Source organism: Panthera leo, chromosome A3 (assembly GCF_018350215.1).
Source record: "Panthera leo isolate Ple1 chromosome A3, P.leo_Ple1_pat1.1, whole genome shotgun sequence".
Lineage (NCBI taxonomy): Eukaryota > Metazoa > Chordata > Mammalia > Carnivora > Felidae > Panthera > Panthera leo.
In genome coordinates this window covers 25,250,595-25,276,741 of record NC_056681.1, presented here as the reverse complement: position 1 = coordinate 25,276,741, position 26,147 = coordinate 25,250,595, and the positions used below count along the sequence as shown (strand labels likewise).

Sequence of the window (26,147 nt, the reverse complement as noted above, 5' to 3'; positions counted from 1 at the left end):
GGCCCCGAGCAGATGCTGAGAAAGGTTAGGAAAGAAAGAGCCTGATGCCTGAAGCTACCCAGCATACAACAAGGAGGCCCTGACTCTCCAGGAGTAGTCCTTAGGCACCAGGCTTCAGAATTACCTGGGCACTTGTTACCTTTGGGCCCACCCCAGCCTTGCCAATTTAGAGTCTCTTAAGTGCCCAGGAACCTACATTTTCACAAGCACTACCCTACCCACCCCACCCCTCAATTCCAGGTGATTTTTATGCAGGTTCACGTTTGAGAACAAATAGTATACCTGTATAACCAAAATGTGTGGTGCAGCCTCAAGTTATAGCCCCTTGAGGACAATTCTCAGCTCCAGTTTCCTCATCTGTAAAATGGGCACTTTACCTTGGCCTCTCCCAGGCTTGCCATGAGGATAAGAAGCATAAGGGAGCTGAACGTGTTTTATAAACTATGAGGTGGTTTAGGTAAGCAGGAGGAGTTTCCTAAGCAGTTTTTGAAATTGCTCATTGTAAATCTTAGATTGTGTCAGCATTGGAAGGGACCATAGAGACTGCACAAGCCTCTTGCTGTAGAGATGGGAAAACTGAGGCCCATTCGGGAGTAGAGACCTGTGATGCCAGCCAGTGATAGAATCTGGCCTATGCTGGATTGCCAGCCATGGGATCATCCTGTTCCTTCTCCCCGGATAAGCCACCATTATTAGAATGGTAGGTCTCATTTGAAATAACCAAGCCAGACTCTGACAGAGGGTAAGAGAAATCAGCAACAGTCCCATTCCAGATGGGAGTTTCTTTTCTCCATATCTTCCCAAAGGGTCTCAATAACAGCAACATTCTCTTTGTAAAGTCCTCTCATACCCAATAGTCACTCAACAAACAGTTATTGAGCACTTGTCATACACCAAGCACTGTACTGGTTGCTGGAGAAGGAAGACAGATGTTGTTATTGCCCCATTTCATGATGAACAAGCTGAGGCCCAAAGGGCATGAGCTTACCTAGCAGATGAAAGGCTATTATTCATGCTTGGTGAGGTCAAAGCTAGAAGTTTACCAAAGCCCTGCTCTCCCCAAAGTATTCAAGTACCCAACCTCCCAGGTAGAATCAGGTGCCCTTCTTCCCACAATCCCTCCTGTCCTGCTGCAGCAGAAAGGAGGGAAGACCAGAATTCCCAGTGTGAATTCAAGGAAGAGATAAGGTCCTTCTGTATCTATTAATACCCACTTGAAAGCAGCAAAGGCCTGAAAGATGGGCCCCTTGGCCTCAAGCCTGGGAGATACTGATAAGGCTGTTCTCAACATCAACAGTTCTCTTCTGGCTGGTAGGCTTCCAAAAAATCTACAATTACTGGGCAGCCACTTCCAGTGATGATATCCTTTCAACCAATAATCCCCTAAGTGAAGCTTATTTATCCACATGGTGCAGGAAGAAGGAGGCTCAGGGAGGGCCACTCGCAGCTCAAGGTCAGGGAGCAGAAATGAGATGAGAACTTAGCCTGTTCCACGGCAAAACCCTAGGGCCCGCACTTTATACCTCAAGACCCCCTATAAATACCCCACGTGCCAGGCTCAGGTCTGTCAAGATTATAATGTGAGGTTTCCAAAAGGTATCATGATGGATAGTGGCCTAACTTAGTAGGCGCTCACCCCCATCATCACATCTCTACCAACATCTAACTCTAAAAGAGTCCAAAGGTGTGGAAGCTCCTGGGCCCATGATCCTCAGTGTGGAGACATCTTTCCTTTGAGTTTTTCCAAGAGGCAGGATTGTGCAGAAGTGACAGCATGAACTTCTAAATCAAGTGGATATAAATGGGAACATTGGTCTGTGTGACCCTGGACAAGTCAATTCACTTCCACAGATATTTATTGAGCAATTGTATCAGACATTCAATCTACAAGATATTTATTGAGCAGTTCTGTCAGACATCATGCTTAGATGCTGGGGAGACAGCTGGAAGCAAAACTGACCCATCTCTCATACCTGGAGCTCACAGTCCAGTGGGAGAGTCAGAATTATTTACATGAACGTGTACAATATGCTCATTAAGAAGTTTGACAAACACCACAAATAATTCAAGGCTATTTATTCCACATACACCACCTCACCTAAACATACATTCTTAGGTTTTAAAAAAAAAAAAGTCTCCAAACATGAACATCCCATCATTATAAGGAGTGCCTAATTGGGAGAAATGATTCTGTGGTGACTGAATTTTATTAAGAGGCACAGAGACATCCATTGTTGAGTTCTGGCAGAGGGAGGTGGGGAATTTTATGTCTGCAACATCACATTTGTCTCAAATGATCCCTCACTGCTACACTGAATTCTCTGACTGACGGTTTGCTGTCCCTGGAGATGTTCTGTCACCACGCCAGTTCTGGTTGTGTCTGAACACAGGCCTCTTACCCATCTGAGAGGCCATCAAACACAGGAGCAAGCTGCAGGAGTCAGACCCCAACTACGTGGCTTGGCTAGATGACCTTGAGTAGATGATTTATGCTCTTAAAGAGCTCGCCCCATCTGTACAAAAAGGGGCAAAGGCTCCTTCATGGGATGGGTGTCCGGGTTAAATAAGCAAACAAGCAGATTTGCAAACAGGCTCACAAGTATGGTTTAATTTGCCCACAGGTTTTTTTTTTTTTTTTTTCCCTGAATTGTGAATTAGTTAAAAATTTTCTTAAACCGGAAAATGCTATATAAAAATTCAAATGTCTGGCTTTCCTTTAAAACCGTAATATCTGGCAACACTAGCCATGCCATCACAGTGCTGAGCAATTGCTGTTGCCCCATTTCACCAGAGCCTTGACCCTCTAGGCCACCATAGTCCCTGTATGGCTTGCCTCACCTAGTGACCTTACTTGCCCTGCCATTCCAGATATCTGAGTTTGCAATCCCTGATGCCTGTGCCTGGCAGAGAGTAAGCGCCCAATAAATGTTAACTAGCATTAGTGATATTCTTACTGTCGAGGAACTAACTAGCACCTGCACAGCCCCTCTGTTTTGCAGAGAAGACATGGGCGTGGAAGAGCAGAAAAAGTGGGCATTCATGGTGAAACAGGAGACACGGGGCTTGGTGCCAGCCACCAGTTACCCAGCTGGATGGCCTTGGCCAAGTTCTTGGTCCATCCATCGGTCCATAGTTCAGTAGGGTGTGGGTCAGAGGGTTCAAGGTACAACAGTGCAAGTGGACAGGTCCCAGGTTGATAAGCCATCCTCCCTTCCCCCAAACCCTACTACCCACTGAACTCAGGCTCTGGGGACCTCTCTTCCCTTCAAAGCTCACCCAGTGTCACTTCCATTCTCTACATCATCTCCAACCTCTGAGAAGGGATGATGCTTTTCCAAGGAGAGGGGGGAAACCAGACACAGTAGCTGTGCTTGCCCGGACCAGAGCTGCAGTGTCAGTAAGGGACCCTTAGAGGGGAGGGGCTCTGTTTTTTTCATGTGTAAAATGAGGAGGACAAAAATAGTGTTTACCTGATAGGGCTGTTGGGGCATTAAAGTGCTTAGGACAGTACCTGGCACAGAGAGAGGGCCCAGTAAATGTCAGCTGTTATTAGGAATGAAAGATGAATCACCGAGGCAGCTTGCCTACATCTCCTCTCAAGGAGGCAAGGAAAATCGTTCTAGGGAGGCTGCAGACTAGGAGAGTTTTCATCAGGCTAGTTTTCATCATCCCTGCACTGCCCCCCCAAACTCTGGTTGGCACAGATAGGCACAAAGACAAGGAGAAAAATATGTTCAGAGGGCAATGAGGTGTGTAGATGAGGCGATCTCGTAATTCCATGGATTCTAAGACTTCTCCCCCCCCCCCCATATTTTAATACCTCTGAAACTGAGGTGCATCATACAATCAATGGCCTATCCTAAATTTTTCGTTGGTAGCTCCTTTCTTTCTCAGGGGCTCAAAATAATGTTGTAGCTCATCTTTGATGGTGTCCTAGAAGTAGTGAGATATAGTGTACAAAACGCGCTGGGCACCGCGCCTGCCATGTCACAAGCCCTCAGATTATTCTCATGATCTTCAGCATCACCAGCACATTCGAGGTTGGCCATGGTGGAGCAAGCGGCTTTTCTTTCTTTCTCTCGTTTTCTTGCTGACACCTGCTGACCTGCATTTGGTCGGGGGAGGGGGGGTTGACAGGCACATGCAAGTGCGGTTAGGGAGGGGAGTACGGAGGGCTCAGGATAGGAAGAGAAAAGCTTTTTCTAATATATTAAGATATTCAGAAAGGAGGAGCCAGGGATTTTTGTTGTTGTTGTTGTTAAAAAAAAAAAAAAAAAAAAAAAAAAATCCCTGCTGGAAGCCAGAGTTATATATATGCCAAACAGGCCAGGAAACCCAGCAGGCCTCCTAGAGCTGGCAATGAACCGAATCAGGGGCATTGTGTCCAGGCCACTGGCTGGCTGAGGGGGCATTGTTAGGGCCTGGCCCTGTCTGGGAAGAGGGGGCTGAAAGGGGCAGGGGGAGTGTGTTCCCATGACTCCCTGGGGAGTAACAACAATTGGGGCCAGCTGGGAAGCCCGCATGCCAGGGGCCCCAGGGCTGTAGGGGGCTGAGGAGGCAAGGGTGGGGGGGCAAGGTCAGGGCTTTCCTTTCTCAGGTGGGGGGGCAAGGCCTAAGGAGGAGGAACATGGGGGTCATTCACTATACCCCTCTTGCTCCCCCCGCCCCCAGCCCTGGGCCACAAAGTCTCTCTCCAAATTATATCCCACATCTGTCCACTCCTCTCCACCTCATAGCCCCACCCTGGTCCAGGCTGCCATGGTCTCTCACCCAGACCATGACGTAACTTCCTTACGGATCCTTACTGCCAACCTGGCCCCCTACACTCTTCTCCACTTGTAGCTAGAAGAATCTTTCCAAAATGTAAATCGCATCATATCACTCCCTTGCTTAAATTTGCCAGAGGCTGCCCGTAACACTTAGAAGAAAACCCAAACCACTTATTCTGCCCACAAAGCCTGCCTGATGGGCCCAGCCAGCTTCTCAGCCTCCATCTCCAACACTCACTCCAGCACTCCAGCGCACCCCCACCCTGCACTCTGTCCCAGCCACACGGGCCTCCTGCCAGGCCCTGGAATGCTTTCAGCTGGTTCCCTCCTCTGCACACTTTGCAGATCCTGTGCTGGGAACACCCTTCCTCTGTATCTCTGCTCTCTCCTCACCGTGGATCTCAGAGAGAACTTCCCTGGAAAACAGACCCTCTTGTTCTCCCTTTCCACGTCATTCTATTACACTGCCCTGTGCTATTGACTTCAGAGCACCCACTGCTCTCCAAAATCATCTTATTTGTGTATTCATGTGGCAGCCTTCCCTCCCTTGACTCTAAGCCCCCAGTGAGCAGGAGCTGGCTTCTTCCATTGCCGAGTCCTAGCGTCCAATGTCACCAGGTACTTGGTACTGGCAGAGACTCAGACAACATCAGCCAGTATTTTTATTATTCCCATGTTCAGGGCTAGGTTAAGGACAGCTGCCATGTGGTCAGGCTGAGGTCACTCTCAAACATAAGTTCTGAATCTGTGACCCATGAACCCAAGTTCCAGGAACTTGGACAGGAAAAAAATATTATATCTATTAATTCACCAGCCTCTGACTGCAATGTAACATCTCCTTCAACTCCATGCAGGCAACAGACCAGAGGCAAATTAGCAGCACCAGAACTTTATCAGCAACAGAAACCACAACTACATCAGTGCCCTGTCACAGCTGCTGCCGGATCTGGAGGTACTGTTTATGCCTAATGCACCTGTGAAATCATGACACTTTTAGATCTGCTACTATTTATTTAGTGTGCTAAAAAAAGAACATATAATACTAAATCACAAATTTAAAAAATATTTTGATAATTAACTCTATAGTCAATATAATTCTTGTCTTTTGTAATCCTATGCATTTTATTTGTATTATTTTTTAAGATTTTGTTTAAAAAGATTAAAAAAAGTTTAATGTTTATTTTTGAAAGAGAAAGAGAGAGAGAGAGAGAGAGAGAGAGAGAGAGAGAGAGAGAGAGATAGCATGAGTAGTAGAGGGGTAGAGAGAGAGGAAGACACAAAATCTGAAGCAGGCTCCAGGCTCTGAACTGTCAGCACAGAGCCCGATGTGGGGCTCAAACCCACGAACTGCGAGATCATGACCTGAGCTGAAGTCAGACATTTAACCGACTGAGCCACCCAGGTGCCCCTAAAAATAATTTTTTTAATGTTTAGTTTTGAGAGAGAGAGAGAGAGAGCAAGCAGGGCAGGGGCAGAGAGAGAGGGGAAGAGAGGATCTGAGGCAGGTTCCATGCTGACAGCAGTGAGTCGGATGCGGGGCTCGAACTCAAAAACTGTGAGATCATGACCTGAGCCAAAGTCGGACACTCAACCGACTGAGCCACCCAGGTGCCCCAAGATCTTATTTTTAAGTAATCTGCACACCCAATGTGGGGTTCAAACTCACAACCCCAAGATCAAAAGTCACATGTTTCATTGACTAAGCAAGCAAGGCACCCCAATAATCCTATGTATTTTATTTTTTTTTTAAGATTTATTTATTTATTTATTTATTTATTTATTTATTTATTTATAGACAGAAAGCGTGAGCAGGGGAGGGGCAGAGAGAGAGGAGAGAGCAAGAATCCCAAGCAGGCTCTGTGCTGCCAGTGCAGAGCCCGACACGGGGCTCAAACCCAGGAACCATGAGATGATGACCCGAGCCGAAGTCACACACTCAAATGATTGAGCCACCCAGGCGTCCCTCCTATGTATTTTATTTAATGGGTTTAAATACAGCATTCTGAGAAGAGTCCATAGGCTTCACCAGATGCCAAAGGGGTTCATGACACACACTAAAAAGACCCCCTAAAAAGGAAAGTAATAAGAGCCGATGTGGCCTGGCCCTGATCCTTCCCTCAGCTGACATCCAGCCCATGAGGACAGTCTGACGGAGGAAGCCTGGAAAAGCAATGGGAACAAGGTTTTGGATGGAGACCCTATGACCTACATTTCCATTTTGCCTGTTTTCCCGTCTTGTTTGTGAAATCGTGACACCTGCAAAGCTCTGGGCACGGAGACCTGGTGCAGAAAGCAGGGAACCCTCCGTGAGGAAGCGTCTCTAAAAACAATGCCAGAAGGGAGCCCAGCTTTCCCTCTGTCGTCCACCTGGGCCCCTGCAGCCTGTAGTTCATGAGCGAGTCCTGTAGGAGACTCTCTGGTTAAAACGAAACCCCTCTTACCCAAATGCTCTTCAGGGCTGAAGGAAGACACACTCTTTCCCTATCCATCTGGAACATGACAAGGGGAGGGGAAAAGAAATAACGTTTCTTTTTATAAATACCCTCTAATTCGTTAAAGAAAGCAGCCCAGCTGAAGTCACAGATTGTGGCGACATGGGGTTCGCTCTGGGGGGTGGAATGCGTGCAGCACGATGTTCTGGTTTAGGAGAGCATCAGGTTCAAAGCTTGATTCTTGTAAACCCGAGCAAACGATGGAGAAAGAAACACCATCTCTAGAATTCTTTCTGGGGCCTGCGACGTAGAAGGGAGCAGGGAGCAGGGAGCGTCACAAGAGGCAGTTTCTTGGCATCTTGGCCTATGAATCATTGCTCTCACATGGGCCTCACGGACCCGTCTCTAATTTGAAAGTGGAGCAGCAGAAGGCCCCAAATTAACCTCAGTTTTGTCCTTTCCCTTTCACTGGGAGCTCCATCGGCCTGAACGTGGGGTGTCACCGATGGTAATATCTGGATATCTAGGGAGGTTCACCTTTACACTGATCACAGTAACAGCGTGCCTGAGGGGGTGATGGGGTAGAGTTGGGGTGGGAAGCAGCTCAGAGAAAGGGCTCACTTTCATATTAGATTATTGATTAAAGGGAAATAGAACACGCAGAGGACAAGGAAGAAATGTCAAAGACTTGTTGAGATGACAGTGTGATATAAAAGTTTCTCATAAGACAGGAGTGCCCGGATGGCTCAGTCGACGGAGCATGTGACTCTCGATCTTCGGGTTGTGAGTTCGAGCCCCATGTTGGGTGTGGAGATTACTTAAAAATAAAATCTTTTTTAAACGTTTCTCATAAGACAAAGATAGGTGGCTGTGTACAGAATATCTCAGAAAGGCTGTACTAGTAAGTGCTAACAGTGAATGCCCCTGGCAAGAGAAGGGGTTTGAGGGCGGAGCTTGGGGGTACGAAGGAACTTGACTTTTCCTTGTGATCTACCTTTTGTACTGTGAGTTTTGCTGAAAAATTATTTTGTATAGTCTTACGTGTCAGAAGACTTCATAGGAATGTGGCAGGTCCTTAATAAACACATTAAACCATTGTACTATTTCAGGAAGTAGCATTTATAGAGTGCCTACTGTGTGCCAAGGGCCCTTTGGCAATGCTCGTTTTACGGATCTTAGGAAATGGAAGCTCAGCTAGGAGGGAGCCAAGTGGGGACTCCTCCCAGGTCTGCTGGAAGCCAGAGCTCTGCTCCTCAGCAAGGACCACACAGCCTTCCTCCCTGGAGTGAGCAGTTGGAGGCACCAGATGCTCTGGCAGGATCCAGAGAGATGCCATCTGTGAGGGAAACCTATTCTTAGAGAGCAGAGACAGTCGCTGGTGTAGCTGGCCAGGCCCCCACAGCAGTGGGGGGATGCTAGGCAGGCACACAGCCAAGGCTCTACCTTTAACTGGGGGGGGTGGGGGGGTGGGTAGGACAGGCTAAAAGCGGGGGTACTCAGTTCTTAGGACCACACTTCCTCCTACGTTGGGATGCTATATTAGAAATAACAGCAAACATTTATTGAGTGCTTACTTTATATTCATCATGTTGTTTAATCCCCCAGGCCATCCTGTGAGGTGAGTGCTATCAGACTGCATATTTTACAGATGAAGAAACAGAGGTACCGAATGGTTAAGCCATTTGCCTAAGGAAACAGGGCTGAGCCCAGGCGCTCTTGCTGTCCCCAATCAGCATGTTATACGGACTCTCAACCTGCTGCACTGGAGGCCAATTTTAGTTTGGGTTTCCTCAATAGCAGACCCCAAGACAAGGATTTCAGTGCAAGTGGTTTATTTGGGAAATGGTCCCAGGAAGTACTCATAGGGGCATGAGGAAGGGAGACAGAGAAGGAAGTGTTATCAAGCAAATGACCACTGTGGGCAGCCCGAGTTCAGTCCCGCTGGGGAACTCTGGGAGCCAGTGTGGAGCATGTGCCTCGGAGTTACCCCACCCGGTGATAATGGGGGGGGGAGGGGGCATTCATCAGTCATTGGTTGAGAGCTGCTCCTGGGATGTGGTAATCCTCCAGACCTGCTGTGGGGCGACAGAGCAGACGCCAGTAGCAAGAGAGGGCCTTCAGGCAGAGACACAGGGGTGGCAGGTGGAAAAGTTGGCTGGTGTGCGGTGAAGTGGTAAATTGGAGGAGATATGGGTGCAGCACCCCCAGCATCTGCTTGCTGATGACCACCCCCTTCCCCCACGTAACCTTGGGATCTCATTCAGCCTCCACAGAGTGAATTCAGAGACCTTCCAGATCACCTTCTCCAAACGTGTAGTACAACACCATGGCTGAGAACACTGCTATTGGCATCAGATGTGATGCCACCATGATTACCTAACAGCTCTGTGACTCAGTTTCCTCACTTGTAACAAGGGATAATGGCTGGTTGCATATCATTCCCTACTGCCTCATTACTCAAGGTATGGCTTAGACCAGCAGCACCACCAGCGGCACCTGGAAGCCTGTGAGAAGTGCAGAATGTCTGGCCCTACCGCAAACTCACTGAGTCAGAATCTACATTTTAATAAGATCACCAGTGACTCATGTGCACATTTCTACTAGTAATTTCTAAAATATAAAAAGAGACTGAAGTATTCTTACTAGACCAAGGGTCTCAAATTGGTGGGCCATGGACCAAATCTTCCTGGAGACCTGTTTGATTTATCCAGCACACTGATTTTTAAAATCAGACTGGCCCGTGAGTCTCCAGTTGACCGTGTCCCCACCACTCCCTAGTGCACATTTTCATTTATGCCCCTTGCCAGGTCCCTGTGGGCACCTGAGTTTGCACCCCCGGCCTGGAACCGATCCTATAACCAGCTAACGTTTGCATAGCTTAGATTTCTAAATTTAACATAAGGCACTGAAAAAAACCCATGGGCTTTGAACTCAGACAGCTCTGGGTTCAAACCCTGATTTGGCCATCATACTAGTTGTATTACCTTCAGCAAGTTACTTCCCCTTTCTGATCCTGTGTCTACATCTGTGAAATGAGGATCAGAATACATACTTGCAAGGTCACTGCATGGATTAAAAATAATATGTGCAAAGCACCGGGAGGAAGTAGGAGCTCACTAAATGGAAGTAATTAGTAGTAATAGCAGCTGTTGTAGTTATACAAGTCCAATGAGGACACCCGCTGTGTTTTATGATTATCCTCATTTTACAGGAAACTGAGGCTCAGAGAGGTTAAGTACCTTCCCCAAGGTTACATAGTGGTGGAGTGGGGACTCAAACCCATATCCCCAGCTCTGTATCTGCACTGTCCACTAGAATTTTCTGTAAGGACAGCAGTGTTCTATATCTGTGTAGCCACTAGCCACATGTGGGTGACTGAGCACTTGAAAAATGACTGGCCCAAATTGAGACATGCTATAAGCATACAACACAAACGTGACTCTGATGACTTAGTACAAGAAAAAAGAATGTAAAATAGCTTGTTACTTTTTATATTAATTACATGTTAAAATGATAAAATTTTAGAAATATTGGGTTAAATATATAATTAAGATTAATCTCACCTGTTTCTTTCTACTTTTTTTAATGTGGCTACTAAGAAAAGCTTTAATTACATATATGGATCCCATTGTGCTTCCACTGGACAGTGGAATTCTAGAGCTTCTCCAATAGAACACCTGAGCAAGGAATATAATATTTTCTAAAAACGTATTTGCAACCCACTGCCCACCAGCAAGGAGCACTCTGTTACTTAAGAATGATTGAAGACCGTACACACCAGTAAGAGACTTCAGGGCCCTCCTCTGATGCCCAGAGGGGATGTCTTTCCCTGGTCTCACAGAAGTCAGCAGCAGAGCTGGAATCATGTCCAAGGCTCCACAGCCCGAATCGCCACTTGGTCCACCATTTGGGAGTACCTAACGGGACTTGGAAATCAGTGCTTTTGCTTCAGCAAATGGAACCCTGGGACAATAGAATCTGGAGTCTGAGAACCATGATCTTGAGAAGAAGGATCCACTGGGAGGATTCACCGATGGAGCCAATCTCGGGTGTAGATGCCCCCATAAGCACCTTGGGAGCACGTTACTTTGAGGGAAGGCTTTTGTTGTAGAGGAGGAAGTCTGAGATATCGTGCCATACATCGCTGTCCTGATACAGGTAGGTCATGGAGGACTGCAGTGAGGGTTGTAGAGTGCGCTGGTGGTACTCAAAGAGCCACAGCACCAGCCCCCACACTATCCCAGTGAGCAAAGGGAAAGGGTCCCACCTGGGTTCGGGAATGTAGCCCTTCTCCACGCCCAGGCGGCACAGGGCAAACAGGAGTCGTGACAGCAGGTACATGTTGATCTGCAGGAAGGGAATGACAGGGGATTACAGGAGGGCCCAGCCACCGGGAACCTTCTCCCCCTGACCCATGCACTGGGGCACCTACTGTGCAGTGGACTAGTGTTTTTCTCTTTTTTTTAAGTTTCTTTATTTAGAGGTGCCTGGGTGGTTCAGTCTGTTGGGCATCTGACTCTTGGTTTCGGCTTAGGTCATGATCTCACGGGTTCATGGGATTGAGCCCCATGTCAGGCTCTGTGCTGACAACACTGAGCCTCCTCGGGATTCTCTCTCTCTCTCCCTCTCTCTGTCTCTCCCCCACTTGTGCTTATGCTCTCTCTCTCTCAAAATAAATAAACATTTAGAAAAGTAAATAAATAAAGAATAAAGTTTTAAAATTTATTTTAGTAATCTTTACACCCAATGTGGGGCTTGAACCTATGACCCCGACCGAGTTCAAGAGTCTCATGCTCTTCTGACTAAGCCATCCAGGAGCCCCTGGAACAGTGTGCTGGTATGCAAGGTGATTTGAAATAGTATGTAGCAGGTATTTTAACATTGCTATTCATTTCTTAATTTATCATTCTTGTTAATTAAAAATTTTAGAAAATAGGGGCACCTGGGTGGCTCAGTTGGTTGAGCGCCCGACCTTGGCTCAGGTCATGATCTTGCGGTCTGAGTTCGAGTCCCATGTCAGGCTCTGTGCTGACCGCTCAGAGCCTGGAGCCTCTTCAGATTCTGTGTCTCCCTCTCTCTCTGCCCCTCCCCTGCTCGTGCTCTCTCTCTCTCAAAAATAAAAAATCATTTAAAAAAATTTAGAAAATGAATACATTTACATGTTTCAAAACTAAAAGGTAACTTGACACCAAAAAATACAATGCGCACACACACACACACACACACACACACACACACACACAATAGGTTGGATCTTATCGAAATTTAAAATTGATTGTGAAAGCCCCTATGAAGAGCCTGAAAAGAAAAGCCACAGGTGAGAGAAAATATTCACAAACACATATCTGACAAACTGGTATCTGGAATATATTTAAAAAAAAAAACTCTTAAAACTCAACGGTAAAGAAAAGAAACAATCCAATTAGAAAACAAGCAAAAGATGCGAACAGATGCTTCACTGAACTGGTTATACAGATGGAAAATAAGGACATGGAAAGATGTTCAACGTCATTAGCCATTAGGAAAATGCAAATTAAAACCACAATAAGAAGCACTGCACACCTATCAGAATGGCTAAAATTAAAAATGTGATCAACCAATGCTGGCTCAGATGTGGAGAAAATGGATCATTTGTATATTCCTGATGGGAATGTAAAATAGTACGGTCCTCTAGAAAATAGTTTGGCAATTTCCTAAAAAATTAAACATGCAGGGGCACCTGGATGTCTCAGTCGGTTACGCGACCAACTCTTGATTTTGGCTCAGGTCATGGTCTCAGTTCGTGGGTTTGAGCCCCGCCATCAGCACAAGAGCCTGCTTAGGATTCTCCCTCCCTCTCTGCCCTCCCCTAATCGCATGTCTGCATGTGCATGAGCTCTCTCAAAAAAGTAAATAAACTTAAAAAAAAAAGTCAATCCTCAAAGGTTACATACAGCAATGACTCTACTTCTAGAACATTTTTGAAATGACAAAATTTCAGAAATGGAGGTCAGAGGGGTCAGGGAAAAGGAGGGGTAAGAAGATGGTGTGACCAGGATTCCTAGGCCTTAGAAGTTTATAAACCAGTGCCATTTCTTTTATTTATTTTTTTTAAGTTTATTTCTTTTGAGAGAGAGTATGCACCCACACAGCAGGCGAGAAAAAGAGACAGAGGGAGAGAGAGAATCCCAAGCAGGCTCCATGTTGTCAGTACAGAGACCTATGCAGGGCTCAACCTCACAAAACCTGAGATCATGACCTGAGCTAAAATCAAGAGCTGGACACTTAACCGACTGAGCCACCCAGGCATCCCAGACCAGTGACATTTCTAACATCAACAACAAAAACTGGGGAAATTTTCTCAAAATACAAAATGCTCATATCCACAGATTCCACAATCCCATGTTGAGGAAATTTCAGATGGATTGACAAACGCCCAAAGATGCAGACTGCAATGTGTGTGTACTGGCAAAAGGCTAGAGACCCCCTTGTCCATCCAGAGGAGACTGGGAAAATCAAGCCTGGTCTATCCACCCAATGGAGAACTTTGCTGATGTTAAAAAGAATGAGGGATTGACAAGAAAGGTTTCCAAAATACATCATTCTGTGAAGAAAAAGTGTGGTGTGATCTCATTGGAGGAAAACTCCTGATATGTTCAGACACAAGCACAGACAATTTCTGAAGAGCACACAAGACACAGTTGAAGTGTTCATGGACAGTGGCTGGACAATTAGCGGGGGGTGGGAACTTTCTTTTAAATTCTTTTTTTTTTTTAAGTTTATTTATTTTGAAAGAGAGAGAGCATATGCACATGCATAAATGGGGGAGGGGAAGAAAAGAGGGAGGGAGACAGAATCCCAAGCAGGCTCTGCCCTGTCAGATGTGGGCTCGATCTCATGTCTCACCAACAGTGAGATTATGACCTGAAACGAAATCAAGCGTCAGACGCTTAACTGACTGAGCCACCCAGGTGCCCCTTTTCAATTTATTTTCTAGTTTTATTGTGACCATACCCCAAGCACCTAGGAGTATGCCAGGCGCACAGGGGTGTTTAGTCTGCATTTTTTAAAATGTGAAAATAAAACATTTTATAATTTGAAAGTATTTAATAAATTTGAGGGAGGCAAAAAGAGGGGCTGCCAACTTTTCACAATGACCAAAAAGGACTTAAAACACTAACTAGCATTTCATTTCACAAAAAAAAGAAGAAAAAGAAAAAGGATTTTAACCTAGAAAAAGGACAAGTTAAAGAATAGATCATTCTTCGAGCGTAATAAGTTATGTTTTATGGGGCGCCTAGGTGGATCAGTCGGTTAAGTGTCCGACTTCAGCTCAGGACATGATCTCACGGTTTGTGAGTTTGAGCCCCGTGGCGGGCTCTGTGCTGACAGCTCAGAGCCTGGAGCCAGCTTCAGATTCTGTGTCTCCCTCTCTTCTGCCTCTCTCCCGCTTATGCTCTGTCTCTCTGTCTCTCTCAAAAATAAGTAAAATGTAAAAAAAAAAAAAAAAGTTATGTTTTATGAATATCTTACTCCAGGCCAATTTAAAATTTTTTCTTTTAATGTTTATTTTTGAGAGAAACAGAGACAGTGTACAAGCAGGGGAGGGACAGAGAGAGAGGGAGACACAGAATCTGAAGCAGGCTCCAGGCTCTACGCTGTCAGCACAGAGCCCGACACGGGGCTCCAACTCACAAATGGTGAGATCATGACCTGAGCTGAAGTCAGATGCCTAACCAACTGAGCCCCCCAGGTGTCTGGTAGCCATTTTTTTTTTTTTAAGTAAGCTCTACACCCAATGTGGGGCTTGAACTCATGACCCATGATCAAGAGTCATATGCTCTACTGACTGAGCCAGCCAGGTGCCCCCAGAGTGGTGGTGTGTTTTGTTTTTTTTTCCTCATTTCACTGCACAGTGTTTTTTGGTTTTTTGTTTTTAAATCTTTGCTCCAGTGCTCGCTTCGGCAGCACATCTACTAAAATTGAACAATATAGAGATTAGCATGACCCCTGTGCAAGGATGACACACAAATTTGTGAAGCGTTCCAGATTAAAAAAAAAAAAAAGATCTTTGTTCCAGAAAACAGCACACACACTGAGTTTTGGGAACGATGGAATTTCAGCAAGCCGCTTGCTTGGTTTACAGATAAGGAAACTGAGGAGAAAGTGACCTTCCCAAGGTCACACAGGGACTGGTGAATTACAGACCCTTGGACCTCTACCTCTTTGACCTCTACCTGGACCACATCCCTCCCACCCCCCACCCCACCCGCAGCCCAACCCCTATCCTGGGGCAGGGTCTTTACCTGACTGTTGATGTTACTGTTATCTCTAAACACCAGCAAGGCCCCGATGAAGGCAGCCAGGAACGAGTGCACCTGGTAGGTCTCGCCCTGCACGTGGGACTGCAGGGCACAGAGCCCCTTATAGGCGAACACAAAGCAGGCCAGGTTCCGGGAGTGGGTGTACGTGGCCTGCAGGATGGCCCGCAGCTTCTCCTGGAGGCTGCACAAACACAGGGAGCCCCCATGAGCACAGGCCCACTGTTCCACGTTCACTCACTGGGCGTGCAAATGTGAACCAGGCGAGGAGCTCACGGCCACTGCTCTTTCAGCCCCAGGCCTCTAGCTTCCATGTCCTGGGGGCTGCTGTCCCATTGGATTCAGGCCTTGACTCCATGCCACTTCCTCAGAGGGCCCTTGCCTGACCACCCGACTCAAAAGAATGCCCATCATATCCTGTCCTCTTTTCCTTCACAGCTCTTACACCAGCTGACACTTATATGCTTGTTTATTATTTCTCCCTACTCCCACCCCACTCCAGTGCAAGCTACTGAAGAGTGGTGTCTACATCTGAATAGAGCCTGGCACATAGTAGGTACTCAATACGTGTTTTTTTGGAGTGAGCTGTGAAGACATGAATGAGAGAGTAAGGGAGAGCCTACTATGTACTGGAGCTGGGGAAACGATTCTGAGGGAAAGTGCTTGCTGCCTTCATAAGATATATGATCTAAAGGGAGAACATAAATAATCACGAAGCAAGGGTCAAATTTCGACCTTGACCAGAGATGATCCTGGGATCTGAAGGACTGATGAGGTGTCAATGAAGTCGAGAGGGGAGAGGACTTGCATCCAGGCAGAGGGATCAGCACATGCAAAGGTTTGGAGGAGGGACAGAGAGTAAGGAGTAAAGGGACAGAGAGAAGCCATCAAGGCCTGAGCAAAGAATACGGGGGGAAATGATGTGGGGAGAGGAAGGGCCATGCTCTTCTGTCTTTATCCTGAGAAAAGTACACATTTAAGTAGGGAAAGGATTCTATTTATCTTTTTTTTTTTTTTTTTTTTTTTTTTTGGGACAGAGAGAGACAGAGCATGAACGGGGGAGGGGCAGAGAGAGAGGGAGACACAGAATCGGAAGCAGGCTCCAGGCTCTGAGCCGTCAGCCCAGAGCCCGACGCGGGGCTCGAACTCGCGGACTGCGAGATCGTGACCTGGCTGAAGTCGGACGCTTAACCGACTGCGCCACCCAGGCGCCCCTCTATTTATCTTTTAAAATTAAGTCACTAGGGGGCAGTGAGGAGAACACAAGGACAAGGGCAGAGTGTACTCTGGAAGTCAATTCAAGGATGACACAACCAACCAAGTTCTCTCGAGGCTAGATGAGGACCTTGAAGTGGGTCAACTGGAACCTGTGGAAATCGGCCAGGTGAGTGGGGACAGCCAGGAGTCAGCTGGCTCTCGCCTCACAGGAACACAAGCCCCGTGTTGCCAGTTCTTAATCTTTTTTTTTTTTTTTTTTTGAGTAAACTCTATGCCCAACATGGGGCTGAAACTCATGACCTCGAGATCAAGAGTCACATGCTATAGTGACTGTGCCAGCCAGGCATTAATGCAAGAAAGCTGGATTTCCCAGTTATCAAGTGTTGGTACTAATCTTGCCTTCAAAATGTTTCGAGAGTCTGACCACTTACCTCTCACCTACACTGCCACCACCAATGTCTGGGCCACCAGCATTGTTCCTCTTGATCACTGACTGCTTTGTTCGCTCCTCTATCCCTAGCACCTAAAATGGTGTCTGGCACATAGTAGATGTTCAATAAATATTTACTGTTTGAAAGAATGAGTTAAATTTTAAGAAAACGGAGGGCAAAAACCAAAACTAAAATCAGCGAATCAATAAATAAAGCAAAAATACAAGAGGTGTGAATTCGAGCCCCATGATGGGTATAGAGCTTACTTAAAAAAAGAAAGAAAAGAGCAACCCTAAAAAAATACAAAAAGGGAAAATCTTGTGAGCTGGATTTGGCCAATAGGCTGTCCATGTGTACTTCTTATAAGCTCTAGGTGAAGCTACATACATTAAAAACCAGGCCACAGGGGCGCCTGGGTGGCTCAGTCGGTTAAGTGGCCGACTTCAGCTCAGGTCATGATCTCACGGTCAGTGAGTTCAACCCCCGAGTCGGGCTCTGTGCTGACAGCTCAGAGCCTGGAGCCTGTTTCAGATTCTGTGTCTCCCTCTCTCTGACCCTCCCCTGTTCATGCTCTGTCTCTCTCTGTCTCAAAAAATAAATGTTAAAAAAAAAAAAGTTAAAAAAAACAAACCAGGCCAGACGCTTAGTTAGCTAAGTGTCTGACTCCTAGTTTCGGCTCAGGTCAAGATATCACGGTTTATGAGTTTGAGCCCCACATTGGGCTCTGCGCTGAGAGCATGGAGCCTGCTTAGGATTCTCTCTCTCCCTCCCTCTCTCTCTGCCTCTCCCCCGCTCATGCGCGCTCCCTCTCTCTCTCTCAAAATAAATAAATAAAGGGGCGCCTGGGTGGCTCAGTCGGTTAGGCGTCCGACTTCGGCTCAGGTCACGATCTCGCGGTCCGTGAGTTCGAGCCCCGCATCGGGCTCTGTGCTGACAGCTCAGAGCCTGGAGCCTGCTTCAGATTCTGTGTCTCCCTCTCTCTCTGACCCTCCCCCATTCATGCTCTGTCTCTCTCTGTCTCAAAAATAAATAAACGTTTAAAAAAAAAATTAAATAAATAAATAAATAAATAAACTTTAAAAAGAAAAAAGCAAGGGTTCACCCAAGGAGGATCCATGGCCAAATAAATCTCAGCATTAAAAACGAGGCCACAGAGTAGTTTCTGAGAAGTGCCATGAGGGGAAAGTCACGGGGGTTGGAGGAAGACCAAGAAGTTTGAGTAAGAGAGGTCATGGACAGTTTTCCCAAGGAAGTAATCCTCATAAAATTGGTATTGGTTGCCAGGAAGGAAATAAAAGTAGGGCAGAAGAGGAAAGAGCATGCCCGGCAGGGGGTGTTGTATAGGTAAACGAGTGGAGGTGGGACCACATGTGGCATGGCAGCGAGTCCTATGTGCCAAGGGCACTGCAGGCTGGATGTAGGAGAACAGTGTGGGGATGCAGCTGAGACCAGGCAGCAGGGGGCCTTTTTTTTAAAGTTATCTTAAAGTTTTTTTAAGTTATCAGTATACTTAATATACACTGTTATCTTCATTTCAGGTGTACAATGTAGTGATTCAACAATCCCATACATCACCCAGTGCTCCTCGTGGTTAGTTGCAGAGGGGCTTTTAAGGAAGGAAGTTGGGCTTCTCTGGAGGATCGTGGGAGCCGGGGGAGTTTTTGAGCAGCAATAATAGATCAGACTCGTACTTGAGATGGTGGTGATGGGGGATAGGCTAGACCTAGCTAGGAAGCTAGTGCAACCGTCCTGGTACTGAGGGCTGAACATACTCTCTCCCAGTTTGAGGAGGGGGTGGGTACCTGCCACTCCGGAAGAGAAAGGTCATGACCAGCGCGTGAGGGGCCCGGATTTTGACTCCGTAGCTGCAGAAATGAAAGGAAACAGTTACTATGGCGTCACTGCCTCACAGAGTCTCCCTGGGCAATCTGACTCCTCGCCCCCTCTCCAAGCTTAATCCTAACATCGTCCTGGAAGGGGAGATAATGCTGGCTTTCAAGTTAGATCTGGGTTCAAGTTAGATATGGGTTCGAATCCCAGTCCTAACACCTTCTTGGTAGTGTGGCCTCGGGCTTGTTATTTAACTTCTCTGAGCCTCAGTTTGCCTAACAGTAAAAGGGGATGTCAGCCTAGAGGGCTGGTTATAATTCCAATGAAAGGGGACCATGTGTGTCAAAGGCCTCCACCAGCCTCACCCAACTGGCTGTGTGGAGTTGCTCCCTCGGTTCCACACTGACTTACCATTGCAGCCAGACTCATTTTTTTTAAAGCATAAATCATATCACATCCCAATTTAAAAGCCGCCAATACATTTCCCCTACTCACAGAATAAAATCTGGACTCTTCCCACAGCCTTGAAAGTGATGCAAGATGTGGCCCCTGCTTACTTCTCCTACCTCTTGCCCCCTACTTCTCCTGCTCCATCCAACCCCCCCTGGCCTTCCTATAGGTCTTTGGACTGCCAGTTTCTCCCCTGCCTCTGGGCAGGCTGTTCCCTCTGCCTAGACTGTCCTTTACTCCTCACGTAGCCACTGCTTCCTCAGCTCTCCAGTCTCAGCTGGGGCCTCTGTGGAGGCTTCTTACACAACAGCCTAGGTTAGGGTAATATTTGCATTGCCACAGAGCCCCAAGCCTCTCTGTGGTACTCTATACTCCTGGGTTAATGATTCAATTTCTCATAACTACTTATTCTATTCTAATTATCTCTTTCTTCCACTAGACTGTGGGCTTCGCGAGGGACTGTGATTTGTCCTCCACAGAGTCCCCAGCACCTTGCGTGGTACTTAACATATAGCATGTGCTTAGTACATGATGGCTGACTGATTCTGGAACAACCTTTAATTATCTGTGAGGGAAGGTAATTTCTAGAAGGTTCTATCTTTAGCTTGGTTTATCTTAAAGTTAATAAGTTCCCTAAAATAGTTGCTGAGTAATATAATTCCTTCTACCTGTTCAAAATACACCTCTTTCCAACTATTATAGACAGGAGGACCTGAGCTTTGTAAAACTGGATTTAAAAAATAAAAAACACTGGAAAAAAATATGCCACAATGTTAGCAATGTCCCCAGAGCTGGAGAAGTATGCAAATTTACTTTTATCTTTTAACTTTTCTATACTTCCAAAATGATCTATAATGATTAAGCATTGCTTTTAAAATTAAAGCAATTGGAATAAAAATTTTTTTTTAAAGTAGGCTCCATGCCCAGTGTGGGGCTTCTTGAGCCCATGACCCTGAGATCAAGAGACACACGTGCTATGTACTGAGCCAGCCAGGCATGCCAAAATAAATTTTAAGTTACATAAAGGCCTCTTTTTTTTAAAAAATTTTTTTTTTTTAACGTTTATTTTTTATTTTTGAGACAGAGAGAGACAGAGCATGAATGGGGGAGGGGCAGAGAGAGAGGGAGACACAGAATCGGAAGCAGGCTCCAGGCTCTGAGCCATCAGCCCAGAGCCTGACGCGGGGCTCGAACTCACGGACCGTGAGATCGTGACCTGAGCTGAAGTCGGACGCTTAACCGACTGAGCCACCCAGGCGCCCCAAGGCCTCTTTTTAAAACTCAAACCTCTTCCCCTGACCCTCCTTGTACTTCCTCATTTGAGCACTGGGGATTGTGTGAACATGAATACTTTCATCCTCATTGTTTTTCATTTATTTTTTAAAGATTTTATTTTTAAACAATCACACCCAACATGGGGCTCAAACTCACAACCCCAAGATTGGAGTTGCATGTTCCACTCACTGAGCCAGCGAGGTCCCCCCTCTGTTTTAACTATATTCAAGTGGGTAGTAAAAAGGAAATACTGTAGTATTTGGTGCCAAAGCCCTGCCACGTTTTACTGTGTGAACTTGGATAAGTTACTTAACCTCTCTGAGCCTCTCTTCTCCCATCAGTAAAAAGTATTCTCCATCTCAGACTTGCTTCTGGCAGTTAAGGACATAGCACATGTGAACGTTCTAGTCTCTTCCTTCTTGTTCTTGACTGGACTCCCTCTTATCCCACCAAGTTCTCCAGCTGCCAGGCCCTGATCTTACCAAGCTACAAGGTCTAAAAATCCTTGGCACAATGACCATGACTACATATTGTCATATGAGTATCTGTGACTGTTCACCACAGGCTTGTTAGAAACAGCAAAAGACTGGAAGCGAACCCATGTCCATCCACAGGGAGCTTCTGGATAAATAAACAATGGTCCCACCACTGAGTGGAATACTACACAGATGTAAAAGATGGAGGCAGCTTTATGTGCACTGCAGGATATATTAAAGCAAGATGTGTAAAATATAAAGTTGCATCAAACGAGGTAATTCTTCCATAAATCTAAAATTATTTCAAAATAAAACTTGTCTTGGGGCACCTGGGTGGCTCAGTTGGTTGAGCATCTAACTTCAGATCAGGTCACGATCTCGTGATTCCTGAGTTCAAGCCCCACACTGGGCTAGCTGCTGTCAGCATAGACTCCACTTCAGATCTCCTGCTCCCCTCTCCCTTCCCCTCCCCTGCCTGCGCTCTCAAATATAAATAAAAATATTTTTTAAATAGTAAAATAAAAAAGAAAACTTGTCTTAAATGTGTGTGGGGGAAATATATGTATTTGTTTGTACATGCAGAGAATACTTCTGGAGGGAGACATGAGACTGGATATAGGTGTCACCTCCAGGGAGGGAGACTGAGTGATAGAAGAATGGGGTGAGCAGGCCTTCATAGCATCTACCTTTTTTTTTAAGTAGGCTCCACGCCCAATGTGGGTCTTGAATTCACAACCCTGAGACCAAGAGTCTCATGCTCTACTGACTGAGCCAGCTAGGCATAGCATCGAATTTTTTATGCCTTTTCTGAAAGTTACGTAATTAAAAAAACATTTTTTTTAAGTTTTATTTGTTTTTTTGAGAGAGAGACAGACAGAGTGAGTGGGGGAGGGGCAGAGAGAGAGGGAGAGAGAGAGAATCCCAAGCAGGCTCTGTGCTGTCAGCATGGAGCCCGATGCGGGGTTCGAATTCACACACCGTGAGATCATGACCTGAGCCGAAACTAAGAGTTGGACTCTTAACCGACTGAGCCACCAAGGCGCCCCGAAAGTTACCTAATTTTTAAAAAAGATTTTACTATTAAGTGATCCCTACACCCAGTGCGGGGCTCGAACTTACAACCCCAAGATCAAGAGTCTTATGCTCTACCAACTGAACCAGACAGGCACCCCTAACGTTACCTAATTTTTAAAATATAGGGGTACCTGGGTGGCTCAGTCGGTTAAGCGTCCGACTTCAGCTCAGGTCATGATCCTGCAGCTTGTGAGTTCAAGCCCCACGTCAGGCTCTGTGCTGACAGCTCAGAGCCTGAAGCCTGCTTCTGATTCTGTCCCCCTATCTCTCTGCTCCTCCCCTGTTCACTCTCTCTCTCTCTCTCTCTCTCCAAAAATTAATAAACATTAAAAATTAAAATATATATACATATATATAAATTAAATTAGTAAATGTTAACAAGTTGAAGCCAGTGTTATTGTTGCGATGGCCATGCTGAATTGCTTATCTTGTCTCCTGCCTGGCAGTGGGCAGGGCCCCCATCTTGGCCACAGCAAGCTCTCTGGCACACCTCATCCAAAGCCATGTCTCTTTCCCTTGAACAAAGAGGCCCTCAGCCTCCTCCAGCTCACCAGGGTGAAAAGGGCCCTTGCTTATACCCCAGACATAAGTGGAATAGTGCCCCCACCTCCGTATATCTGCCAGGCCTCATTCCCAAAGCTCTCAAACTCAGGTGGGAGCCAGTTACTATCATTCACAGGATTACTCTATGTCCTGAAAAAGGGGGGTGCCTGGGGTTTGAAAGGACTTACAGAACATAATGACAGGTTCAACATGATGTCCAGGAAGAGCCTGGTCTCAGCAAACTAACATTTAGGGAGGACATTTAGGGGACAGCCAGGACAATTTGACTATTAACTGGACAGTAGTCAACACTATAGATTATTATTAATTTATTAAGTATAATCATGATAATTAGCCATATAGGAAAATGCTCTAATTTTTAGAGATGCACACTGACATATTGAAGAGTAGAAATCACAGAGAGTTCAATTTTACAAAGCTTATATGTCTTAGTCGTCCAAGATTGCCTCCCTGAATGGATAGCGTCTCTGCACAAACCGCATATTCTTTTCCCCCTCCAGGCCTTTGTTCAAACCATTCCCTCTGGTTGGGATGCCCTTCTCCTCCTGGAAAATTCTAACTCGGCCTTCAAAATATCACCATCACCTCCTCTGTAAAGCATTCCGGGCACTGCCATGGTACTTTAATGATGAATCTCATTAGGACCTTGAACTCTTGGTCCTTACAGGTGGACATGGTGCCTTAGCACTAAACAGTAATGGGATCACTGCCTTAGATCACTCCGTTTGAGTGAGGCTGTTTCCATTTTACAGAGAAGGAAACTGAGGCCAGAAGAGATGAAGGCACCCAGCTTTGAAATAAAGGAACTAGGCCTGAGAAGGGCCTGATCTTAGCAAGTGCCTGCCCTGGCTGGGAAGGCTGAGACAACAGGAACAACTGGGTTGAAAGTATATACACAAAGCTAGCATTGGGCAATGCCCATTGCTGCTTTGTCCTGAGAATAACTTAGCAAAGGGCCACTTATATTATCCCATCTTAGTCACACCTCAGCATGGCTGATAAAACCTTCAGGCCCAACAGGTACCAATTCCACCTGACTCTGGGTTTCCAGAGAAGCCAAGAGCCTGGCATTGGGATCAGGCATCTCTGTGTTTGAATCCTGGCTGTGACACTGGCCAAGTGATGTGACCATAAGTAATGAGTTTACCTTTCTGAGCTAGTCTTCTCATTTGGAAAATGGGGACAATTGCAATTCCTACCCTGTACACTTGTACATGCATTCAGAAAATGTTTGAGAGTATCCTATGCACCATGTACTAGGAATACACCAAGGAACAAAGTAGATAAATATTTCTGTCCCTCTGAAGCCCACTTTCTTTTTTTTTTTTTTTTTTTTTAAATTTTTTTTAACGTTTTTTTTTTATTTATTTTTGAGACAGAGAGAGACAGAGCATGAACAGGGGAGGGGCAGAGAGAGAGGGAGACACAGAATCTGAAACAGGCTCCAGGCTCTGAGCTGTCAGCACAGAGCCCGACGCGGGGCTCGAACTCACGGACCGCAAGATCATGACCTGAGCCGAAGCCGGCCGCCCAACCGACTGAGCCACCCAGGCGCCCCTGAAGCCCACTTTCTAGTGAGAAAGACAGAATATAAAAACAGGATACATAGGTGAACTTAGTGTCAGATGGTGACAAGTAGTATGGAGAAAACTTAAGTATGGGAGGAAGTGAGGAGTTCAGAGATGACCTTATTGAGAAGGTGACACTTAAGCAGAGACCTGAAAAGGTGACAGTGTGATCTAGGCAGACGTCCTTGTTTACACACACGCACACGCACACACACACACACACACACACCAGCCAACAGATATATATACCAGGCACTGTGCTGAGCATTTCACATACACTGATTCAATCCTCTGACAGTATGATGTAAGTATTATTATCGTCCCCATTTTATAGAAATTGAGGCTTAGAGAGGCTAAATGACTTGCTCCAGATCACACAGGTCGGTGGCACCAAGATTTGAACAAAGGCAGTCTCACCACCATGCCATGATGCCACTAGCATGCCAACTCCAGGAGAACAAATCTTTGGTTTTTTCTGTTGTGTCCCCAGTTCTGGCACAGTACACTCTCAATAAATGACAACAGTTATGCATGAGTTTTAAAGGAGGGGGAGCTCCCCTCCAGTTACCAGCCAGGTAAAATGAACCCAAGACCTCCTTTCCAGCAGATCTGATGGCCAGGGTGGAATCAATTTAATGTCGAGCAAATATCTGCAGGTTCTTTCACAGTTGTTCTCACTCCTCAGGCTTATGCCTTAGGAGTTCCCTGGGCAGGATGGGGACTTGGCGCTAGAGTCATACAGATAAGAAGTGAGAAGTGGGATACGAGCCCATGGGCTCCCTTAATGGTGGGAGCATAGGCAGAAGGCACCGCTGGCCTGCTAGAGGCCAGTGGCCACTTCTCACTGTGCAGATGGGACTGCTGAAGCCAGGCAGACCCAAGGACACATAGCGGGGTATGGGGGGTGGTGTGGGGAGGGGTGGGCCAAACGAGAGGATACAAGGGCTGGCGTGGGTGGTGGTCAAGGCAAGTGGGCCAGGTTGCAAAGCATGTAGAGCCCCAAAACAGCTTAATGGGAGCCCCAGCTCAGAAGGCTCACGGAACCCCAAATCCAGCGCCCACCGTGCTGGACACCTCGGTGGACCGAGGCCTAGGGAGGCTGCTCAAGGGCACACGGCGTTGCGGTGGGCCCAGAATCCACTCCTCCGACCCCAGCCGGACCCACCCTTCAGCCCGGGCCCGGCCCGACAGCCCCACTCACACTGCCCCGTTCCGGAAGCCCTTAACCATGGCCAACGCAGCGTGGTAGCGGCGCTTGCGCAACAGTGCGTTGACCGCAAGGAGCAGAGCCCGTAGCTGCGGCGGGACGGCCATAGGGACGACGAGACAGGGCAAGAAGCAGGACCAGCACTGGAAGGGTCCGTCGGCGCACCTTGGAAGCGCGAGGCGGAGGAGCCGTGCCTTTGCACCCATAGGCTCTGTCTGCTGTCACTCTTAGGGGAAGAGCCAATCAAATGGCCCACTCATCTCGCATGGAGAACGGGATGTTGGCACTCCTCCCGAGTAGCGTCTGATTGGAAGAGTGGGAGAGCTTGTAACCAATCACAAATGGGCTCCGCCCGACAGGCCCTAAGGGGGCCAGAATCCAGAGCCCGTATTTGTCCCACCAGATAGACTGTAGACCGTGGTTGGAAGTAGGTGGGCGTGAGTTTTCAAGGAGGTTTCTTGAAAGAGGAGCTGCCCTCCCTAGTATTGGGATAGTGACCCTGGGAGGAGCCAGACCTCACCTTTACACATGACAGTTCTGATTGGATAACAGT

General features: G+C 46.7%; 1 protein-coding gene and 1 non-coding gene across 7 annotated transcripts; one reads left to right on the top strand and one right to left on the bottom strand.

Annotated features, from left to right (window-relative positions):
* Window positions 1–1,846: 1,846 nt before the first annotated feature.
* PXMP4 (peroxisomal membrane protein 4) lies at window positions 1,847–25,925 on the bottom strand. 6 transcript variants are annotated; one of them, XM_042931207.1, is made up of 5 exons: window positions 25,589–25,915; window positions 18,953–19,015; window positions 15,487–15,685; window positions 11,469–11,548; window positions 3,929–4,105 (listed from the first exon to the last, which is right to left on the bottom strand). In XM_042931207.1, the coding sequence occupies exons 1-5, from the start codon at window positions 25,798–25,800 to the stop codon at window positions 4,024–4,026; spliced, it is 636 nt and encodes a 211-aa protein (XP_042787141.1). In that variant the 5' UTR covers window positions 25,801–25,915; the 3' UTR covers window positions 3,929–4,023. The 6 variants fall into 6 exon arrangements, with proteins under 6 accessions (XP_042787143.1, XP_042787141.1, XP_042787144.1 ...); XM_042931208.1 differs by lacking the exon at window positions 3,929–4,105 and adding an exon at window positions 6,801–6,929 and having other exon boundaries at window positions 25,589–25,913; XM_042931209.1 differs by lacking the exon at window positions 15,487–15,685 and having other exon boundaries at window positions 1,847–4,105; window positions 25,589–25,924.
* Window positions 15,133–15,235, top strand: LOC122216699. Its single transcript, XR_006201055.1, has one exon. It is a non-coding gene; the product is annotated as a U6 spliceosomal RNA (small nuclear RNA).
* Window positions 25,926–26,147: the final 222 nt, after the last annotated feature.